This window comes from Taurulus bubalis (assembly GCF_910589615.1).
Source record: "Taurulus bubalis genome assembly, chromosome: 5".
Taxonomy (NCBI): Eukaryota; Metazoa; Chordata; class Actinopteri; order Perciformes; family Cottidae; genus Taurulus; species Taurulus bubalis.
In genome coordinates, this window is record NC_136593.1 from 17,249,431 (window position 1) to 17,270,934 (window position 21,504).

The 21,504-nt window shown below is 41.2% G+C and overlaps 2 protein-coding genes across 2 annotated transcripts; both read right to left on the reverse strand.

The window, feature by feature from the left end:
* Window positions 1–9,964: 9,964 nt before the first annotated feature.
* Window positions 9,965–11,388, reverse strand: drd5a (dopamine receptor D5a; the record flags this gene model as incomplete). The annotated part of the gene is given in 2 exon segments (XM_079218852.1): window positions 9,965–11,353; window positions 11,356–11,388. Coding segments are annotated over 2 exon segments (1,422 nt in total).
* Window positions 11,389–14,566: 3,178 nt separating this feature from the next.
* On the reverse strand, window positions 14,567–20,163 carry otop1 (otopetrin 1; the record flags this gene model as incomplete). Its single annotated transcript, XM_079218044.1, has 6 exons — window positions 14,567–14,737; window positions 16,141–17,048; window positions 18,774–18,904; window positions 19,051–19,109; window positions 19,417–19,553; window positions 19,779–20,163. 6 exons carry the CDS (start codon window positions 20,161–20,163, stop codon window positions 14,567–14,569), a joined length of 1,791 nt encoding a protein of 596 aa, XP_079074170.1.
* Window positions 20,164–21,504: the final 1,341 nt, after the last annotated feature.

A 21,504-nucleotide genomic window follows, 5' to 3' on the forward strand; every position in this document is an offset into this window, starting at 1 on the left:
AAAGCAAATTTTCCGAATGCTTTTTTGCAATGCTTTTTCGCCTGAGTTTACTAGCTCGACTTTATGTGGTAAATTCGCGTCATTCGCTTTTTCGCAGCGGAAAGGGGGCGCGGCTTTTCCGTGACTTTACTCCATGAAAACAGTTACCATTTCCGCCATCCACCATTGAAATAACCACTAGTTCTGCTTTATACTTGTTGTGGAATTCCCACAAACGTCGGAACATCAAACGCCATCGTGTCTGGGTTCATAATATTATCCGTGGGAGCACGCAGCTCGAACCTGTGTCTGAATGAGTGCCGCTTCCAGCGCTACCTCAGGCAGACCAGCAGCCAGTTGTAGCCACCAAACTTTGTGTATCGCATTTCAGCGATAAAGAAAATTGAAAAAAGTATGTGTGGCTGTTGCTATGCAACATACAAACAGCATTGGGAACATCACGTTGGTTAGCCTAGCACCCTAGCTAGATCTCGCACCATCTCATTCATTCACATTGCTGTGGGATGATTGGCTGAGTGTCATTCATCCTCCACCCTGAACTTGCCTTGCGTCGGGAAATTACTGACGGTAATTATCTCTCACTGGAAATCATCAAGATTTTGTGATCAAACTCTTTTCATTCCTCATCTTAGTTTCCGGTTTTACGCACTCGCTCCCCACTAATTAGTCTGCTCGCTCAGAGCGTTATCTGCTCTCCTCTCCCCTCACCCCCATTATTTACCGCTGCCATTCTCATCAAAAGTCATTCCCCCCAAAATATCAAAGTTTACACGAAACATGTTTGTTTGAAATGAAACTAACGGTCGCGCAAAATCTACCTATTATTTTGAGTGCGCGCTGATATGGAACACTCTGGTAAATGTAAACAGGCGTACAGTACATTATGGCTCAATAAAGTACACACACACACACACCCCGTGACTCACTCTCAACCAATCAGAATGCTTGAGTTCATCTACCCGTATTATAATGTGTTATATTGTGGTGCGTTCAAGCAATGTTCCATTCCATTATCGAAATTGCTTATCCCATTCAGGGATGACATTGGGTTCACCCTGGACAGGTGGCTAGTTTATCTCACGGCCCAGAGAGACAGACAACCATTCACGCTCACATTGCACCTACGGGACATTTTAGAGTCTCCAATCAACCTAAACTGCATATCTGGACTGTGGGAGGAAGCTGGAGAACCAGGAGGGAACCCACGCTGCTACCGGGAGAACGTGCAAACTCTGCACCGCTTGGGATCGGGGATTGAGCCCTGGACCCTCTTGCTGTGAGGTGGGAGCTACACCACCGTGGAGACCCACGTTCAAATGTAATCTTGTAAAATCTTGTTTTTGGTGAGAAACTTGCTTAAGTCCAGATGTTTTTATAGGAACATGAATATATATTTTAAAAGGGAATTATTACCTGTTTAACTTGCTGACAATAGTTCTAAGCCGCTTATAATAAACAATTAAAATGACGAATGGTGGCTGCACGGTGGTGCATGATAATAATACACATTATTAAGAACCCAAACCCGTTTCTCCTTCAAGGAAAATTGTGGAGGACATAATACAGACTAAATAGACCACATAGAACACATTTCTGACATTTTTTTCAAAATAGTGTCAAATGTTTTGAAATGTTACATATATGTCACGTTGGGCGTTAATGGTATAAAAACATTTAAAAAAAAGGTATTAATAATTACATAATTAGAACAGGATTTTTTGGTTTACATTTGTTTTAATATGCTTTGGATTGAACAATATAAAATATGTTAGCTAAATATCATTGAGTCAGCCAAATTAACTTGGCCATAGGCTTATTAGTGTTGTGGAAAATCAGGAGAGCAAGCTGAACTTGAATGTAAGTAATGCAAATGAATAAAACCCTGTTGGAATCAGAGTTGTCTTTGTCTTTGTTTATTTGCTTTCAAGGAAATAGGTTACAACAGCTGTATGTTCAGCAGTCTGTGGTAAGTGTTTCAAAGTATTGTATCACACAAGCTTCTCTATATACACAGCAACGAGTTATCTCCTACGTCGCACCCACAAGGGCTTATCAGTTTGCTTGTAGACAGTTTTGATCGCATCCTAGGTGAGACAGGCCGCTTTGGGTAAGGCGAGCCATTTCAACCACAAGTTCCTGTTTATTGCATAGTCGGAACTTTATAGGTAATAAGAGGAAGTGTATGCCCAGTAGCCGTTTCCCTGTAAATGACACGTACGTTTCAGGTTCACAACAAGGGCACATAGTTATACATAATATGGTTATACATATTTTACCATTACATTAGAAGATATTCTGGTTAATAGTTGTGAATACAGTGAAACTGTATATTTTTGAAATTGCAATAAGATCGTATCACGACTGGTAACTGGTTAGGGTTATTGTAAGTCTCCAGGAAATTAATGGAAGTCAATGTAATGTCCCAAAAGTGTATTTGTACTGTTAAAGAGTCAGAGCAAATCTCTTTTACAATAGTGCATCAATGTGTTTTAAATGTGTGTGTGTGTGTGTGTGTGTGTGTGTGTGTGTGTGTGTGTGTGTGTGTGTGTGTGTGTGTGTGTGTGTGTGTGTGTGTGTGTGTGTGTGTGTGTGTGTGCAGTGATTATGATGAATGTGTCCTGACGGATGGTGTAACCCCCCTAAGCCTGCCTCCACCTCCTCTGCAGCCCTCCTGTCACGGCTGAATATCGAGGTCAAACCACCTTTCATATCTGTTCCACGCGAGGATCAAACACAGAAAGCAAGTCAACACCAATTCCCTGGAAATTATTCGTTTTTTTGTACTCATTTAGTCAATGAATGCTCAGAAAACGCCTTAGTGCATGATGAAATGTTTTACATGAAATAATATTTAGCATCAACACTCCAGTTTCAGTTCAATTAGATTAGCAGCAGCTTGCATGCAGATGTTCCGGTATTAGAAATGCTGACCGATTAAATCCTGCATATTAGCCCAACTGTTTTAAATGCAGTGTCGAGGTGCATCCATCCATCTTCGAGGTTTGATCAAAATTTCTCCAACGTCGTCATCCATCTTGTGTGTAATCACATTTTGGCAAGGTGTGAATCACAACCTGATCTACAGCTCCTTCTGTCCTCTCCCATCTTATATCATGGCTGAAACACTGATCAGCAACAAGGCGGTGAACAACTGAAGCACTGCCACATTTTCATGTATTTTTAAATGGGAACGATAAACCCAAAATATAATTGCAGCACTTCAGAGAATGCCTTGAATTTACCATAAATGTATACTTATGAATGTAGTCTGTAATTTCAAACATTTAAATTGTAATGTAGTGGACATTACATTTTAATGGCAGGTTCATTTTACATTTCTATTTTTGCAATATTTATTTATTAGGGTCTTGCAAAAAGTGCAATATTGCTATTGACCATCCAACCGCATGTCAAGTGAGTGTGGCACATTTCATTTTTATTTGATTTATTTTTTTCATTATCGAGAGTTGGAAAAAAAATCAAAGTCTGAATCTCATTTCCCTTCTGTGATCTGCATTTAACAATAATTAGGTATTTAATTACTATTAAAACGGTCATCTTTGTCATTTAAAAGCCAACAATGTACCTAATACTAGTACCTAAAATAGTTTATTTACATAGCACTTAAAATTGGATCTTCTGAGTAATATCAAATAAAAATAATAATTCAGCATTTTCACTATTGAGTCGATAATCAGGGAAAATTCCTTAATCGCAACAGCCCTAAGTGCCCATTTTATGCATTGTATAGTGTTGCGTCTACCGTGAATTGTTCAAATTGGACAGCATCATTTTGCGTTTTTATAATTTTGTGTGTTTGTGTTTTCACCTAGAGCCTTGAGGTGAATCTAAAAAGAGTGTGTCTGCTTAAGTGCCTGATTGTGTACCTTGGGGAAGATGGGGACAACCTAATCAAGGACTATCTAGTAAGTAAATTTGCTTTAATTACATACGCTACAAACAAAAGAAAACATTAAATTAGGGCTGGGCGGTATACCGGTTTTAATTTCCCGTATGATATGATTTTTTCATAGCTGTAACAACTTCTGTCGCTCTTAACAGGCAGCAAAATATATTGTTCACCGCCGAGGACACAGTGGTCGGAGCTGTGGTAGTACATCAGAAACTGGTTTCATCAGAATAACTTTTTTAATAAGTGTTTTGTCTTTTATCAGGTTGTTCAGAAGGATGAAGCTTGGTCCCAGCTTCAGAAGTGTAAAATGGCAGTGTTTGTCTTCAGGGAGGAGGAGGATTGCCTCCAGCCGCCACACGACATTGGAGTTTTGATCGATGGTGTAGAGGTCCTTAATGGTTTGCAATCAGTAGCGCATGCATGTTCCATGTACTTGGGCTCATTTATGCTCTCAACTTGAGCTATTCAAGTGAACTCAAACACACTTTTGATGCTCTGCAAAAAATCTTCATGGAGATAGAAGCCAAAAAGATGACCCGGCGAGTGTGCACTCTGAGTCTTAAACTCTAAATATTGTTGTGCATGTTTAACCCTTTGTTATGCACAAAGGGTTTATCCCTTGTTAGCACTTTATAATAAGTGCACACTATTTAGCATTAGTATAGCAATGACAAACAATGAATTCATCATTTCTAAAGCATTATTCCAACATGAATGCTCATTAGTAACTCATTCATAAACACAGTTCTAAATGTTTCATTAAGCTTGGGTTTCATACTTTATGAATGATAGATTCCCCATTTGTAAATGAAGTATTCAGGATGTTTTACTAATGCTAAATAGTGTGTACTTATTATAAAGTGCTACCCTTCTTTGTTATTACATAATCTAACATGTTAAAGGACGGATGTAAAAAAACACCGTAATGGCGTTTAAATTGTCATGTTTAAATGGAGCCATATTGTAATCGTATTGTTCATGTTAAGATTTATGTAGATCTTTTGAAGTCTATATATTTTTGTTATAGTTTAAACTAAATTACACACTGATTGTAAGAATGTTTTATATTCCAGCATATTTTGCGTTTGTTTATGGTAAACCTTTTAAGTTGTAGAAAAGCAACATGAAAATGTATATTCTTCTACATTAAGCAACTTTTTTCCTTTAGACTAAATTAAATATATTATTAATTGCAATGTACTAAAACCGAAATGTAATTTAAGATTAATAAAATTAGTGTTTCAAGTCCAACGTAAAAACGTTGCTTGTATGTAATAGAATATATATATATATATATATATATATATATATATATATATATATATATATATATATATATATATATATATATAAATATATATATATATATATATATATATTTATTTTTTTCAAATTGAAAAATAAAGTTGTTTTAATGTAAAACAAACAAACATGGTTTATGGTCTTTATAATTACTTATTTTACTTGGTGTGAATGTAATTTTTTTACTTTATATTTAATCAACATTTTAGGTTTCAACCAAATCAAATATATCATTTGAGAGAAGCTAATAAATTTATGTGTAACAAAATTAGAGTGTTTTAAATACTTTTGTGTAAAGTAAAATCTTTGCTTTCATGTAATAGAAAATATGAGGTTTTTCCAAATTAAAAAATTAAGTTGTACCAAAGTAAAATAATTGTCTTTATACTGTAGCGTGAACAGTGGTCTTGCCAGGGAAAGAGGAGGGTAGGGGGAAAGTAGGAAAGGCAAGACCTCGCACCTAACTCGGTGGCACTCCGTCGGCTAATTATCCTAGTGATCCCGGAGGAAATAACAATCCTCATCCGATATTGGCATAACGCCTGCGGTCTTTTATCTCACCCCGTGCTAAATCGTTAGGTTTTTGTGTTATTTTTAAAATAAGTTATAGGTTTTGTCGAGGGTGTTTTACAGCTTGCGCTCTAGGTCCCCTGCGATAGGCTGTAACTACTCCCAACCCTTATCAAGCGAGTACGTATATCGTCTATACCTTCTCTCTACCTATTTTGACACCATCTCATCATTATGACAAACACTGCAAAAGTCTTCACCCAAAGACACTTACCTTAAGTCTCTTTGGTAGATTCAGTCGTCACTTCTGTATCTCACGGTGGATGGACAGGGAAAGAGGGTTTACATTGTTTTAAAGAACCAGAACCTTTGGTTTGGTTTCAGTCCCTTACGAATGGTAAGGCCGAGTTTTTATTCAAGGTTTATCTTACATACAAAAAATTAAATTCAATCAAACAGTTTAAAAGTCACAAGTAACAAAGAGAAAGGGTTAAGTTTTTAGAGCTGGTGAGTGAACACCTCTTCTCTCTTGTCTACTCCTGCACAGAATTGCCAGGCACCCCCCTCCTGATAGCAGAAGTTTCTTCCAGACTCTAAAGCTGGAGACCTGTCCCAACCCCTAAGGGCTGGGACAGGTCCAATCTGATTTTTCTCCTTTTCTAGTAAAGATGCATATTAAATAACTAAGAGAAAGGGTTAAGTTTAGAGCTGGTGAATAAACACCTCTTCTCTCTTCTCTAATCCTGCACAGAATTGCCAGGCACCCCCAAAAAACATGCATTCCTACCCCCTCTTTTATCTTTCCTGTCACCAGAGTTGGACAGAGGAGGTTTCACTACCTTATTTGGTAATACTGCCAATGCATGCTCTTAACAAAGGAGAGACCATTTAACACATCTCATTCAAAAAGAGTATATAACATAGCAACTTATAGCGTCCTATGAATTTTATGTGGTCTAATCACAAACTATAATGAAAATAAAAACCAAACAGTATATATATATATATATATATATATATATATATATATATATATATATATATATATATATTCAAATGGTTATATAGAAAAAGAAAATGATTATACGGTTATACTAGTTTCCTCGGACACACAATACTAAATACAACTTTTAATTTGTATGAATGTATTTTTTTTACTTCAAATTTAATCAAAATGTCCAGTTTCAATCAAATCAAAAATATAATTTGAGAAAAACTAATACATTTACTTGTAACAAATTAGAGTAATTTTTTTAGGTTAGTCCAAAGTGAGAGTGGTGGCATCGCAATCAAGTCATTCACCTTGAGTTAATCTATAAACGCTGATTATGCATTGATGCGTCAGTACTACGAATCTATATGTAATATTCACTCACAGGGGGTGTTTTCTGCCGAGTACTTCTGCTTTGCTTGAAATAATTCTTTACATTGCTGTGTTGGAACTTTTACATAAAATACAACTTCACCTATTTAGCATTAGTCTCCTATAAAAGTGTATCACAGTAACCTATTTTTTTTTTTAATAGTTGCGGTGCTGCTTAACCAAAGATATTGTCTTTTTTATTCCATGCAGTCTTCCTCCTTGTACAAAATGTGGCGCCAATATTAAACAACCAGATTGCAGAGTCTCCACTGCCCAGCATAAGGCAGTGTGTGGGTTAACATAAATACTTTGCCTCAGACAAAGTACATACCGTTTTAAAAAAACAATTGAGTAATATTGTGGGTAATATTTATCTTATCTGTCGTGCTATAAGATTAACATACAGCAACAAATGGCTTCTTTATGGTGTGCAGACATTACGTATCCAGGAAGCCCAAGTGGCACAGACTTTATTTGTCTTCATTCTCTACTGTTTAATATACAAATGCTTAATGCATCTTTTTGCCCTGAGACAAGCAGTGAATTGTTAATCTTTGCATCAGTTTGTACCTGTCACTCTAAAAAGCTTGGCGCCCAGCATTGAAGTAGCCTGCATCCAGAATGAAAAACAATGTTAGGCAAATGATATAGCATATAGGTTGAGATACATGCATTCATTTAGATATTTATTCACAAAAAGCTGCATTTCAATTTCATATTTCCACTATATGCTCAGACCTGACACAGTGATGGGATTTTGTAGTTTTCTGCTGGCAGAAAAACTGAGCTGACTGATGCTGTTGGCAGTTCAGGAATGAGTTATCATTAACGTTATTTCAGTTTCCATATGAAAGTACTCATATTGTTTCAAAGACAATTATGCCACTAATTGAGTGCTGGCAAATAAGGAGACCCCACCATGAAGAACACTGCTGCTTCTTCTGGGTGTGCCATTTTTATTACGCTACAAGCACAACTGTCACTTATCAGCTGGATGTAAGCCTCTCTGCCACTGCCAGAATAAATATATCAGCTGTCTGAACCTGGAAGACGGGTCATTCTGAGGAAGCCTGGAGGAGCAACAGCCGATACAATGCACACCACGTAAAAATAATGTCCCCAGCCCGAGTCCACCGGGGACCTCTGTTGCATATCATCCCTCGCTCTTTGTTTCGCTGCCAACATTTCTTGTCACTCTGCTGTCAAACTGTCCGTAGAAGGCCCGAAAGAAAAACCTTCACAAAGAGCAATGGTCAGAGGTGGATGTGCATGCCAGTAAAGTTCCTGCTGAGCAAAGGTAAAATTAAAGTTAGACTAAAGGTGAAAATCAACCAACCCTGAAAAGTGTATCCCTTTGTGAAACCCCATAAACTCCAATGTCACCTTAACGGAAGATACCAGAGCACTCTGTTCCTCTCAGCATGATAGCATTTTATTAGACAAATGATGACACACTTCACTGTTTAAAGGACAGTAGTATACATTCAGATCAGGTCATCTGTACAGTACAAAGATATAGAGAGGTGTTGGAGAGGTGATGTATGACATCCAGTTGTGTTGGCCCATAGCCTTGTGTATGTGTGTGTGTGTGTGTGTGTGTGTGTGTGTGTGTGTGTGTGTGTGTGTGTGTGTGTGTGTGTGTGTGTGTGTGTGTGTGTGTGTGTGCATGTGTGTGTGTGTGTGTATGTGCGTGTGTGTGTGTGTGTGTGTGTGTGTGTGTGTGTGTGCGTGCGTGTGTGTGTGTGTGTGTGTGTGTGTGTGTGTGTGTGTGTGTGTGTGTGTGTGTGTGTTAGGCTTTCTATAGCAAGAATTCCTATTTGATGAGACGCTAGCCTTATTGTGCCGGAGTTATTGATTCATACATTGAAATCTTTGGAAATTCAGGAAAGCCTGATTCTTTCTTTCTGTTACTCGGTCAGTGAGAGCTGACTTGAAAGCAGAACCATTCAATAGTTTTGGCCTCAATGATAAATGAAAGGTCACAGAAAAGCTGTTAGAAAAAACGTCTGGTTCTAGTCAAAAATTCTTTGATTTGGATTAGAGATTCCAGTATAAACAGGCTTTTTTCCCACGTTCAAATCATTAGTTTTGTTTGTACCATTTGCTCCATCACAGCCTGTGGCCATCTGAGCATTGATGATTAAACTGAACAGCCTATGGTGCAGAAAAGGTGTGCTGAGGGAGTTGCTGTGGTGGGTGCAGTGCAGGGTAAACTCTTTAATACTGCATTTTGGCATCATGTAACTTCGTACAACACATTCCTTTCACGTCTCATGAATCATCCTTAAACAATTAAGGCGCTGAAATGACTGCATTTGAGTAGAACTATCTTGGCTGCGCTGTCTGTAAGGCTTCCCTCAGTTATCTTACTCAGTGGAGAGGCGGGCACTGGATATACTGGTTGTTTAAGCAGCAAAAGGTTCCCATTATGATTCCTCAATGGAGTTTCTACCAACATTTATTTTTTCCTTCCAAGTGGATGGACATGAGACGCGGACGCTCCAAATAAAGCCTTCCGGTAAACAACAGCTTCAACGACACCGAAACCTATGAACACACGAACACAGACTTCACTTGTCATGTAAATAAACACCAACACATCACTTTGTTTTTTTTTACAACAGGACAACAACATCACATGTCATACATGACGCAATGCGGGGGCAGAGTGACCGAGGTGGCTACAGAGACACGTGCGCCCTGCTGAAGTGTCCATGAGCAAGTCACTTGATCCCTCATCAGCTGCAAAGGGCGCTGCCCGGCTCAGTAGACCCTGAGCTCCTTGTGTGGAGCAGTTTCTGGGACAAAGGAGGTGAATGAGCGATGACAGTATTATCAGTACATCCAAAAATGCACGGGGAGACACAGCGTTGGAGTCAGTGTAATCCATTGGGTGTGAACGGTGACATCCCGTCCAGACTGATGTCTGCCTCGCAGTCCTCCAAGTCACACACCGAGTCGGTGGCGATTTCATTGTTGTGAGAAAACTGTGAAATCCGGTCAAAAGTCTCTTCATGCTCGATACATTCAACCACGTTGGGGATCATGTTGACATATGCGTTCGCGATTTCCTTGTGAGTGAGGGTGTCTTGATTGTATGAGACCAGCTCGTTGCTGATGTTAACCGTTTCCACGGGTGTGTTGGAGCAGAAGTTGCGACAGCCCAAGAGGCTGGCGAAGGCCTTCCTGAACTCTGCGTTGAAGGCGTAAATGATGGGGTTCAGGGAGGAGTTGGTCCAGCCGAACCACACGAAGACGTCGAAAGTCGTCTCGCTGACGCAGGGCAGACCCGCGCTCCGGTCAGCGGCCGGTCTGTCGCAGAACGGGACCATGCAGTTTAGGATGAAGAAAGGTAACCAGCAACACACAAAGACACCCATAATCACCGACAGAGTTTTGAACACTTTGGTTTCGCGTTTTATCGACGTTTTCAAGGTGTTGTGGTGTTGGCACTCTATTCTGTTTGTCCTGCAACTTTGCGCGTGCTCTGCCGCTCTCTCCAGGGAGGCTATTCTTCTTATTTGTATTTGTGCAATCCGGTATATTCTGGTGTAAGTCACAATCATAATTGCCACGGGAATATAGAAACTTATCAAAGAGGAGGATATAGCGTACTCTCTGCTCAGGCTGGAGTCACAGTTTTCCTCTATCTGCAGACTCGTGGAAGAGTTGTGCGTCCCAGCCAGGTCTTCACTGCTGGCTTTGTGCCAGTTTAGCTGGACCGGTATGAATGAAATGAGCACAGACAATGTCCAAGTTACGCTAATCATAACAAAGGCAACTCGCTGGGTCATTTTCCTCTCGTAGCGAAAGGGGCTGGAGATAGCCCAGTATCTGTCCACGCTGATGATGCAGAGGTTGAGGATGGAGGCGGTGGAGCACATAATGTCAAAAGCTACCCAGACGTTACAGAAAGTTCCAAATGGCCAGTATCCTGCCACCTCTGCCACAGCTTTCCAGGGCATCACCAGGATGGCCACGAATAAATCCGATAGAGCCAGGGAGACGATGAAAATGTTGGTCACTTTGGTCCGCAGGTGTCGAAAGTGCAGCACCGCGGAGCAGACCATGATGTTCCCCAGCAGGGTCCATATGATGAGCAGGGTCAGCAGACAGCCCGTCAGCGTACGCACCAGCAAATCCTTTCCCCCGTCCTTTGTTACCTCCGTTTCGGTGCTGTTCCACATAATCTCTCCGAGGGGTGCCGGCACGGTGTCAATCCCCTGCACCGATGAGAGATACTTCGCCTGATTCTCCATGTGAGTGCCTCTTCAAGTAGAACTGCAGTCCATTGCTCCATGCGCGGACACGGGCGCAGTTATGAGCCCTTCACCGTATTCTCCCCATTGACCTGCTCGGCTGCCAGCCTGATGTGGAGTGCAAAACAGACGGAAAGAGAGAATTGATCGCCTTAAAACTGTGCCGAGCGGCGTGCCAGGTGCGCTGAGGGGCTGAAACGCAGCACGCAGCAAGTGCATGGTGTAGCCTTGAAGGTCCGGTCGTCTGACCTGGCTACCTCTGCGAATGCCTCAGTCCGAGGTATCCTGAGCGCAGCGTGGGTGCGTGGGGAGTCCCTACAGCCTAACGCACACTAACCACTCGAGCTGGGCGCACACATCACGCCTCCTTTGTGGGTGGTGTTACGCACAACATCGCAGTGCGTTAGAAAACGTGTGTGAGGAAGCCCGAAACATTTCTAGCGAATTCAAAGTGTGTTATTAAAAACTGCAATTCAATCGACAGCTTTTTACCAGTTATGGATTGTCTATCCTCTCCGTGCGCTTTATCCATAGTTGACATAACGCAACACTGCAGTGACAGGAGTAACAATGGAGCGGAGTTTTTGTTGCTTTTGTGCAGAAACAAAGTGTATGTGAACTGTATCGACAAAAGAATAAGCAGCTACTGGGTGCATTACATGCATTGTATGTATTATTAGGTTTGCAGACACACCCATCCAGTACACGCTTTATGATCAAGGGAGGTTGTAAGCACGCACATGCAGCCTAAAGTAACTGCACTGACAGAGCTGTCCATGGTCCTGTATGTCTGGTATAGATGTAGGGGCAAACACTGTATCACGACTGGACCTGTTGACTAATCTTCTTGCATATACAAACATGGGGCGTTTCTTCGTCCTTTGAGCAAACCCTCTATTTCTGTGAAGGCATTGTCTCTAGCCTATATGTGTAATCTACAACCATCAGTGTGTTGTATGTATATCCATATATATATATATATATATATATATATATATATATATATATATATATATATATATATATATATATATATATATATATATATATATATATATATCCATATGTATACATGTCTATCATGATGGATTAATCAATATTGTTTTTATCACTGAATATTGGTGGTTGTTTGACCCCTGACGTTGACCCGGGAGCTCCGAGCGCTGCGCTTGGTCCGTGTCACAGCAGCGGCGCCGTTTCCGGCTTCGAAACGTCACAGGATATTTTTAGATGTGTCTGCGTGCCTGTCAAATCGTTGTGACACTACGTCAAAATTAATCTCCCGACGCCGTGATGCCAAATTCTCTATAATAGTCGGGAAGTCAGGAGAAAACTTGTGCACAACATTTCATTATTATTATTTTTTTTAATATACCTTTTACTGATGCTGAAAGATCGTGGACCTGTTTGCCTGTCTATAACATATCATCCTGTCTATAACAGTTTATGTAGAACATGTTGTAGCATTTAAGAAAATTCACATAACGATATAAAATTAATTATTGTGTGTCACAATGTTTATGTTTGCCTCTTGCCGTCATTGCGGTTTTTGTAAGAACCGGGAATTAATTAGGAGGTGATTGCGCAATAATCTAAGCCGTTGTTGCCCATACATGGGCTTTTGGATTGCCCCATCGAACTCCTTAAAAAAAAGAAACATAAATACGTGGCGTCACCCTGTGGTAGAAATGTGTACTACAGCTGCTGCGACAATGTAATACATGTCAGCAAAGACATCCTCAGTGTCAAAGAGAGCAGATGTGAAACATCTCTTCAATGAAAAAAAGAAAACGTTTCTTTATTTCAATAAGCAAAATATATACATCCATCACTATTGTACACATCATTTCATAGGAGCACCATTTCATTGGAATTTTACAAAATCGTGTCACAGTGTCTGAATGATGATTTTGATCAGCATGATAGTATTTACGAAGATAATATAATATTGTAGTTTGCACCTAAAAAACAAGGATTTTACCACAAGTTGGCACATAGTGAGAGCACATACAGCACATAGCACCAGGTTGAGAACTGACTGAAATTATACATTGATTTGATATAAAATTGTACAGTACAAGTATACAGTATATCCGTATATCAAAAAGAAACAAGTAATGTCACCGACGGGGATGGTTTTTCTATTGCTGATCTTTCAGGTGTAAACTGTGGTCTGGTGTGAGCAGTTGTCATCACAACATGTATTTTATATTGGTGTAATAATTCTGCGACTATTCTGATAAAAGATTATTTTAACAATATAGATGCACCTGATTTGAACACGTTTCATATTACGCATACATTAATTAATTGTTATCGGGATATAAAAAGGACAATTTTTGGATAGTAGATTTGATATCTCAGCATGCACTTATCAATATAATGTGGATACAGATACTCCAGTATAAACAAAACAGTGCTACCTAGCAACATCATTTTGAGCATAATTTACCATTCAACTTGACAGAACAGATAATCCTCATCCAAAAGGACATTGATGAACCTTAAATGACTGAGAGAGGCAGAGAACTATAGTCCAACTATAGATTATTCACAATATAGTGCTAAGATTGTCACTATCTTTGTAGCTCAAGTGTTGCATACTATTCCATTAGACGTCAACCACTAAGAGAATTAAATGAGAACTATATCCATATACAGTATGAACGCTTCACATGCAGAGAACATATAGGTAAAGTTGTACCCCGATGCACGTGTGGCTCTGTTGAATACAGTACTATTAGTTGTTTGAGACTAACAGGTGTTTCAGTGGATTAGCTGTAGTATTTTGTGAGTAGTATATGATGTGCTTTCAGCTACTAATATGAAACAGTACAAAATATGTGTCAGGTTCCGCATGTACACTTAACATGCTGAACCATTGAGGAAAATCTACTGAAATGTGACGACAGAACACAAATACAAGGGGGCCCTTTGAAAGGTTTTAAACCAAAAGGTCCTTCTCATCACCATATTTAATAAGTCTCCTATTATACAAGATAATTCCTCACAGAACAGGCTAATTGGCTCGTACCTCTCAGTTATCCCACTGAGGGCTCTTCATGTTGTTTGTCTCCACAGCTTGTTTTTAAATCTGTAGGAGTGTGACCCAGACTGCCTCCTGAACGGCTGACCTGCGCTGTGAGACGCTCTGGGGAGACAGCGGTGACAAGTGTTCTGGTGCATGTCATCTGGCATTGTCAGGCATCTGCTTCTCTGTCAGACCCGGCGGAACACCTCAAACAGGGAGGCAACTGAGTGCATGCGGTAGAAAAGGTTCAAAGGAATGGCAAAATTGAGAACTGCGGTCCATATGCTGAAACCAAATGTCTCTTGTTCCAACCCGTTGTCGTACTGTGGGCGGCAGCCAAAGGCAGGAAGGATCCACAGCTGAAAGAAAGAAAGAAGTTAAAGTAGAAAGGTGTACTCAGTAGAGTGCAGATCTCTGCCAGGTGTGTCTGCAACAACCACTGCTGTGTGGAGTGATTGAATGTTTACATCCCGCAATTGGCCAACCCCCATATAGCAACTTACGAGCTGCGAGATCTCGTAAAAAACATTTAATTCAAACTCAAAAACAAGCGGCAATGTATGCAGTCAATTGGCTCAAAGTGGTGGTATTAGAAACGTTGCGCAATCTTGCCAGGAACAAATGCACTGGTGAGTTTGTTAGCTGTTAGCTGTTAGCTGTTAGCTGTTAGCGTTAACACACCGCAAACTGTTATCCTCTCACTGGGGGCGCAGATGAGCAAAGGGAGGGGGGTTGAAGAGGCACTCAGCCATGTTATGACTAGTGGCCCCTACAGGCCGGGGGCCGGTTATGAATTGTGAGTGAGGAGTCAGCTGGCAGTAAACAGCAGTATAAAAGGTCTTTTGAGAAAGTGTGAGTCACATTGACAAACTGTTTTATCACCTGATGAAGTTGTTAGCACAAAGTTGCCTGAATTTGACAAGATAAGAAAGCACCAATCTGACTTTTTCAGTCCAGATACCAATACCTGGGTTTGGGTGTCATCCCTTATGAGTGTCAATCCGAAACCAGTGTTTAGTTATCAGGCTGTATGCCTCACTGTGTGGAAGTAACTGGGATCATTCTTCTAAGTGTAAGGCAGCATCAGTCTTGACAGTATATACTTAAATATAAGTATTTAAACATTGAATAGATTAGCTCTATTGTCACCGAAACCCAATCCAGCTATTTGAGTCAGTATCGGCCTGATGTCAGTATGGGTGCATCCCTCTTGGCAGACATGGAGCAACGTTAGCACTCAAGTCGAGTTTCTGACAACCTCCTATCTCCCTTTGCTCTGCTTTGGTCTCCACCAACTCTTGAAAGAAATATCTGTCACAAACTATTCTGCAGTTAACATACGATAGTTTTCTTTAGAGATGTTTGCTATAAAAAACAGCTGCCAGACATATCTGGAAACAAGGTTGATGTAGGGAGTGAAAACTAAAACGCTCCCGAGAGCTGAAGGTCATTACGAACGATCTCTGTCACATTACATGTCGTCAGTCATGTTGTCTTGAGGTCAAAATGACCCGTGTACGAGTGTATATGTATGTGTGTTGATGGGTCATTTTGACCCCAAGACAACACAAGGGTTAAGCCATTGTTAACAAAGAAATAGGTGATTTAGGTTCTAATTTAAAGTAAGAATTTGGTAATTAAATGTTATAATGTTTTGAGACAGTTAATTGCTTATTTAGAGTTTTTACGAAACAGAATTTCCAACAAATTTATTTCATCTCACCTACATTCAACTATCAAGTTGACAAGTACAAATGCCTACCGAAATGTTGCACATTATCAGGAAGACTGCGATGTTCTTCAGGATTTGCCTCTTTATATTCGGGGGCTCCTTTACTTTGTTCCCCACAGGCAGCGGCACCTCAGAGGGCTTCCTCGGACATCTGTACACCTGTCCGCTTTCTTCCTGGTCGTTCTCCATGGTGACACAGGTTCTGTCTGGCGTCTCGTAGGCCCGGTTGAGGATGCCGTCGTACGGCGGGGCCAAAGAGGACGTCACCGAGAAGATTTCTGGAGCAGCCGGTAGCTCAGGATCCTCCCTCTCTCCATCCTCTTGCTGGCGATACAGGGACTCCACGACAAAGAGGTTCTGGATGTACTTCTCCAGCACAATGAGCAGAGAGTAGATGAGGTTTGTCCAGCGGTAGGGAGGACTGCTGTTGGTGCCTAACACCGCCACTATGCTGCACCAGGACATGAGCCAGGAGCCGATAGAGGACCCAAACAGCAGCTCTGTGTCCAGCTGTCTGGACGGGTTCTTGGTGGTGTCCAGTGGCATGTGGTCCGCTCGATATATGAGCAGACCTGAAGCGCCGGCAGAGCACATGAACAACAGCATGACAATGCCGTAAATATAGAACATGGAAATGGCCGACTGACGCATTTGGGGGGATTCTTCTACATGGGTGACGTAGACCACCAGGATCCCGATGGTGCTGGCCAGTGCAAGTAAACCCAGAACAGGGCCTACGGTCAGACCCTGGGTTTTAGTAGCCAGCCTCTTACGGTTTGACGAAAGGTCCATTGTCCTTCCAATGTTCTTCCACATGACGAAGAGCATGGCAGAGACAAAGATGTGGTACTCCACGTTGAAGGGATAGAGATAGAAGAGGCTGCTGGAGAACATGGAGCATGTGCTGGTGGTACAGTTACAATGAGGCTCTGAGTGCACTGCAAAGAGATGAAAACAGATGAAAAGTCATGACAAATTCATAGATGTTGTTATGCTGCCCTAACATAACAAAATAACATTTAACTATCAGAACAGAATACTACACTGGCAGGAAACCAAAGACAAGGGAAAATTGATTAAAAAACAGTAAGTATTTAAACATAGGATCTCACAAAATGAAAATAGACTAAATGTAGAACATAGCAATACTTCATTGTGTACAGCTCAACGATCAATGTACCGCACTGTACAAAAAGACTTTTGTCAACACTCGATGAATGAAAATATATTGTATCTGGACTCTACCTCTGCATGTAATTTCATTTTAGTAATTCAATATGATAAATTGTTTCAAATATTAATGTTTTGAAAGCTTTTGAACAAAAGTATTATACTGACCCTTTATTTTCTAACCAATCTAATCTTGAATGTTTCAAGAGAATCCTTTTAAAATGGAGATTAGGTTTTTTTGACATCCTTTTGATCCGGTGCAATCTTATTTAAATAGGAACTGCTTGAGAGACCATCAGGAGCCCCCCATATCTCTTCACCCAGGAAGTGTTTCCCAACCTTTTGGCTTATTGTGTCTTTTCTTTTCTTTTATTTGAATCATTTTTAGAGGCCCGAAAGGGTCAAATTAGCAGTAAATCACATGGAGAAATAAAGATTAAAGGATATTCTGAAAAAATAAACACAATCACAAAATATTGCATTAATAGTTTCTTTTTTCTTAACCACTGCTCTACATGCATGTCACGCCAATAATTTGGAGCACCACAACAATGAAACCTGAAAGCAAAATATCTCCAAGCAAAACAGGGGGCCTTTAAGTCACTTCCTTTAAGATTATTTATGGTATTTATTATTTTTCTCACAACCACTCGGCAACCAGGACGGACACTTCTTGATTGATGTTGTTTTTAATGCTTTTAAATTTCTTATGAAACTTAAATGTGAAGTAACTGTAAAGGCCAGTATGTCTTCTTTTTTTTGTTGTTACTGAAGTGGGACTTAAAATCAAAAGTCTGCCCATCATGTTTAATGGGCAATATTAATTACTGCTATTCCACTGATTTTATTTGGAAATGTCTCTAAATCTGTAAATGTCTGAGCCTCTTAGATGCCGACGACAAAGCAGTTTTTATACTTTCTCCATGTCAAGGCCACCACAACACTCTATGGTAATACTGATGCCCTCTAGAGACCATCTCAACAAAACCTTACCGTGTGCCCGACTCCCCCTCCCACCCCTCAGCCCCCAAAGGCCACCACTACGGTACTGCAGCCTTTAATTAAAAAGGGAACAACAGTCAGGGTGCAGCCAGCCTCACAGTCAGCCGGATATGAGGAGGAGCAGCCGAACCCCCCAACCCTGGGCTTAGATGTATCAGTTACTGTAATTGCAGCACCCTTGGGAGTTAGCAGCCTGGGGACAAAGCCGTCTAAGGTCAAGCGGGGGGTTGCCAAGGAGGGTGGTGGTGGCTGAAGTGTGGGGAAAGGGCCCGGGGAGGGGGCCTCAGCACTAGCAACACTGTGTGTCCACTGAAACCTAATAGAGAGACGTTCGACACAAACAAGACCTGCTGGCCTGCCGAGCTAACCTCCTTCCCCTCGCAGAACCCTCCTCTCCTTCCTTTTTCTTTCATCCAATGAAGCAAGCTCTCAAGTGGACTATTGTGCTTGTCTTCTAGGTACAAGCCAGCAATCAACCCCTTGGCCCTTACCTATAGTGAGGTTTCCGTAGCCCAGGGCAGAGAGTCTTCTCTTATGGTTGTTTAAGAAGTGCTCGGCTTCTGACATCACACCGTTGCACCAGAGGAGGAGGTTGGTAAAGACTGCATGGATTACACCGAATCTGAAGGGACAAACAGTTGAAAACCAGGTTGATGAGCGGTCAACTAATAGCACACGGCAGTGTTAAAATATAGGTTGTAGTCACTGGTGAGGTGTTTCATGATTGTGGTTTCATTAAAATTATAAAATCACACATATGTCACATACCTCTCAAATGTTTCAAAGCTCTTGATGACATCCTTGATGTGAAACCAGAGAAAATGCACCTAAAGAAAACACACAATTTTAAGATAAGAAGAAAGACAAAACATCCCTACATGAAACATAGTTCATGGAAAGCAAAATCGACTTAAGAGTAATTGAAATCCCTTCATCAAAAGGATTGTGTTAGTTACACTCAAATAACACGGACAATGACAGGATTATATTGTTGCAGTAACTCTGAGCTCGCCTCAACAACAAAGAGCACATTATTCAAAGACCTACCTGGTTAAGTGGTGCACAGAAGCAGAAGAAAAAAAAGCACTGAAAGATTATCACTTTATTGAAATTAAAGTTGGGTTGTAAACCTACCTGTGCTATAGTGTGAGTTGCATGGATGACAGGATATACCCCGAGCACCGCCGACACACAAGACTGATAGCCAACATAATACCCGATTCGGAACGCGTCCATAATCAGTGAGAGGAGTGCGAGAAGAGTCAAACCACCTACCGAGAAAAAATAAATAAAGATCAAGTTATTACTGCCACACTTTGGCGTTATAGCCAACACACCCTGCACAGGTTTTCTTTAAACTGTTAAACACAAATCCTTGTAAAGATTATGGTTTGGGATCCTTCAAAGAAATACCCTCTGTCACCTCCAAACGCATGGAAGGGAACATCAGTTTGGCATTTTACGCATAAATCTCCCGCGTAATCTTTCAAACTCACCTCTTATCCAGCATGTGGTGGCGTGGACGTCTTTCTCGGTCCGCGTGTTCTTCTGCCTGTCCCGCACCAGGATGTACCACATCATCCAGATCAGCTGGAGGAGCATGAGGCAGGTGACAAAGGACAGCAGGTGCTCTTCCTTGACAGAGGGGCCATGGTGCGCAATAGCCAGCATCAACGCAGCCCCGATCAGCAGCACATTGGTCCCATACTGGCCGCTGAGGATCTCCGCGTTCTTCCTCGGATAATCCCCTGACAAACTGAGTTTTAGTTTGGTGAAAACTTTCTTGTCGGGCTCGGAGCTGGACGACGAGGAAGAACTGTGACAGTACTTGTTCAGGCACATAATATCCAGGCCGCTGCTTTCCACCATGGTGGGAGACATGCAGAAGAATCGCAATGCCGAGAGAAGAGTAGAGGCAGAGCCGCGCGCTATAAGAGCATTTGGGGGAGGCCAGGTGCCTAACCTGTTGCTACAAGGTGGGGATTCAGGCGAGTAGGTACCGTGCCAAACATGCTCATTCAATCTTCAAGGTCCGGCTCAGTGGTCACGCATAGTTTCAATGTCCAGCCTCACTGAGGATGGACTTGATAGATGCCATTGTCATCTTGTAACCATGAAACTGAAATTTCTGGTCGTGTAACAGGCTCGCTGAGAAAACGGTAGATTGCGTTTCACTCTTTGGTGATCCCAGACCCCTGTCCTCTTGAAACTCCCATATGTTTCAGAGAAATCACTGGGCTTGCTGTGCCAACCATTCACTGCCTAAAGAAGCAAAAACTCTGAGCACGGAATTATCCACAACTACTGAAGAAAAAAAACGGACTTCGCTCAAATCCACCTCTTCGCAGCAGCTGCCAGACGGTCTTTCCAAGTCTGCTGAAATCCTCTCAGGGTGGCTATCGGGTGTTAAGCATACAGTCCTGGATGAGACAAAAGGGAAGATGACATTTCACAAACCTGAGATTTGTACAGGCGGAGGCAAGTGACCTGCCCTGACAGCGCTACAAATCCAAGTGCCACCTCCTCAAATCCTTATGTCCACTCGTGGCAGAGATGTGGTGGTCACAACTTTGCTCTCAAGGTGGAAAAAAGTAGGATCAGGTTTCAATGTTCAAATTAACAATGGCTTCTTGGAAGTTGATGTCAAGAATGAGAACACTGGGAGCATCGGCACTGAGAGCCCTTATGGATATGACCAAACTATAGTACAATAGAGGGGGCGGATGTGCGCAATCAGCATAACAGAAGGACTGCTCACACACATTGAGAGCTGATTGGTGTGAATTTAGGAGTGAGTGAGTGTGTGTGTGTGTGTGTGTGTGTGTGTGTGTGTGTGTGTGTGTGTGTGTGTGTGTGTGTGTGTGTGTGTGTGTGTGTGTGTGTGTGTGTGTGTAATCAGGGCCTTTGAATAATGACCTTGTTTTAAAAACAAATATGGCACCTCATTTAAAAAGTGAAACACAATTAGTGAAATGGATAAACGCAACACGGTGGCTTCACAATAACTCTTATTCAACTTTAAGAGTCCGAGGGACTAGTGAGTCAATAGTGGAGCAGCATGGACTCAGAAAAAAATCTAAAAACAAGTGTGGAAATAAAGTGAGGACATGGACATTTATTTGGTGGTCAATTGGTGCAAAAAAAAAAACGGTCACTCGTTAAAGTGTTTATGAGAAAAGCAGCAATCCTGATGTATTACTCTTATTTGCGAAATACAAGTTT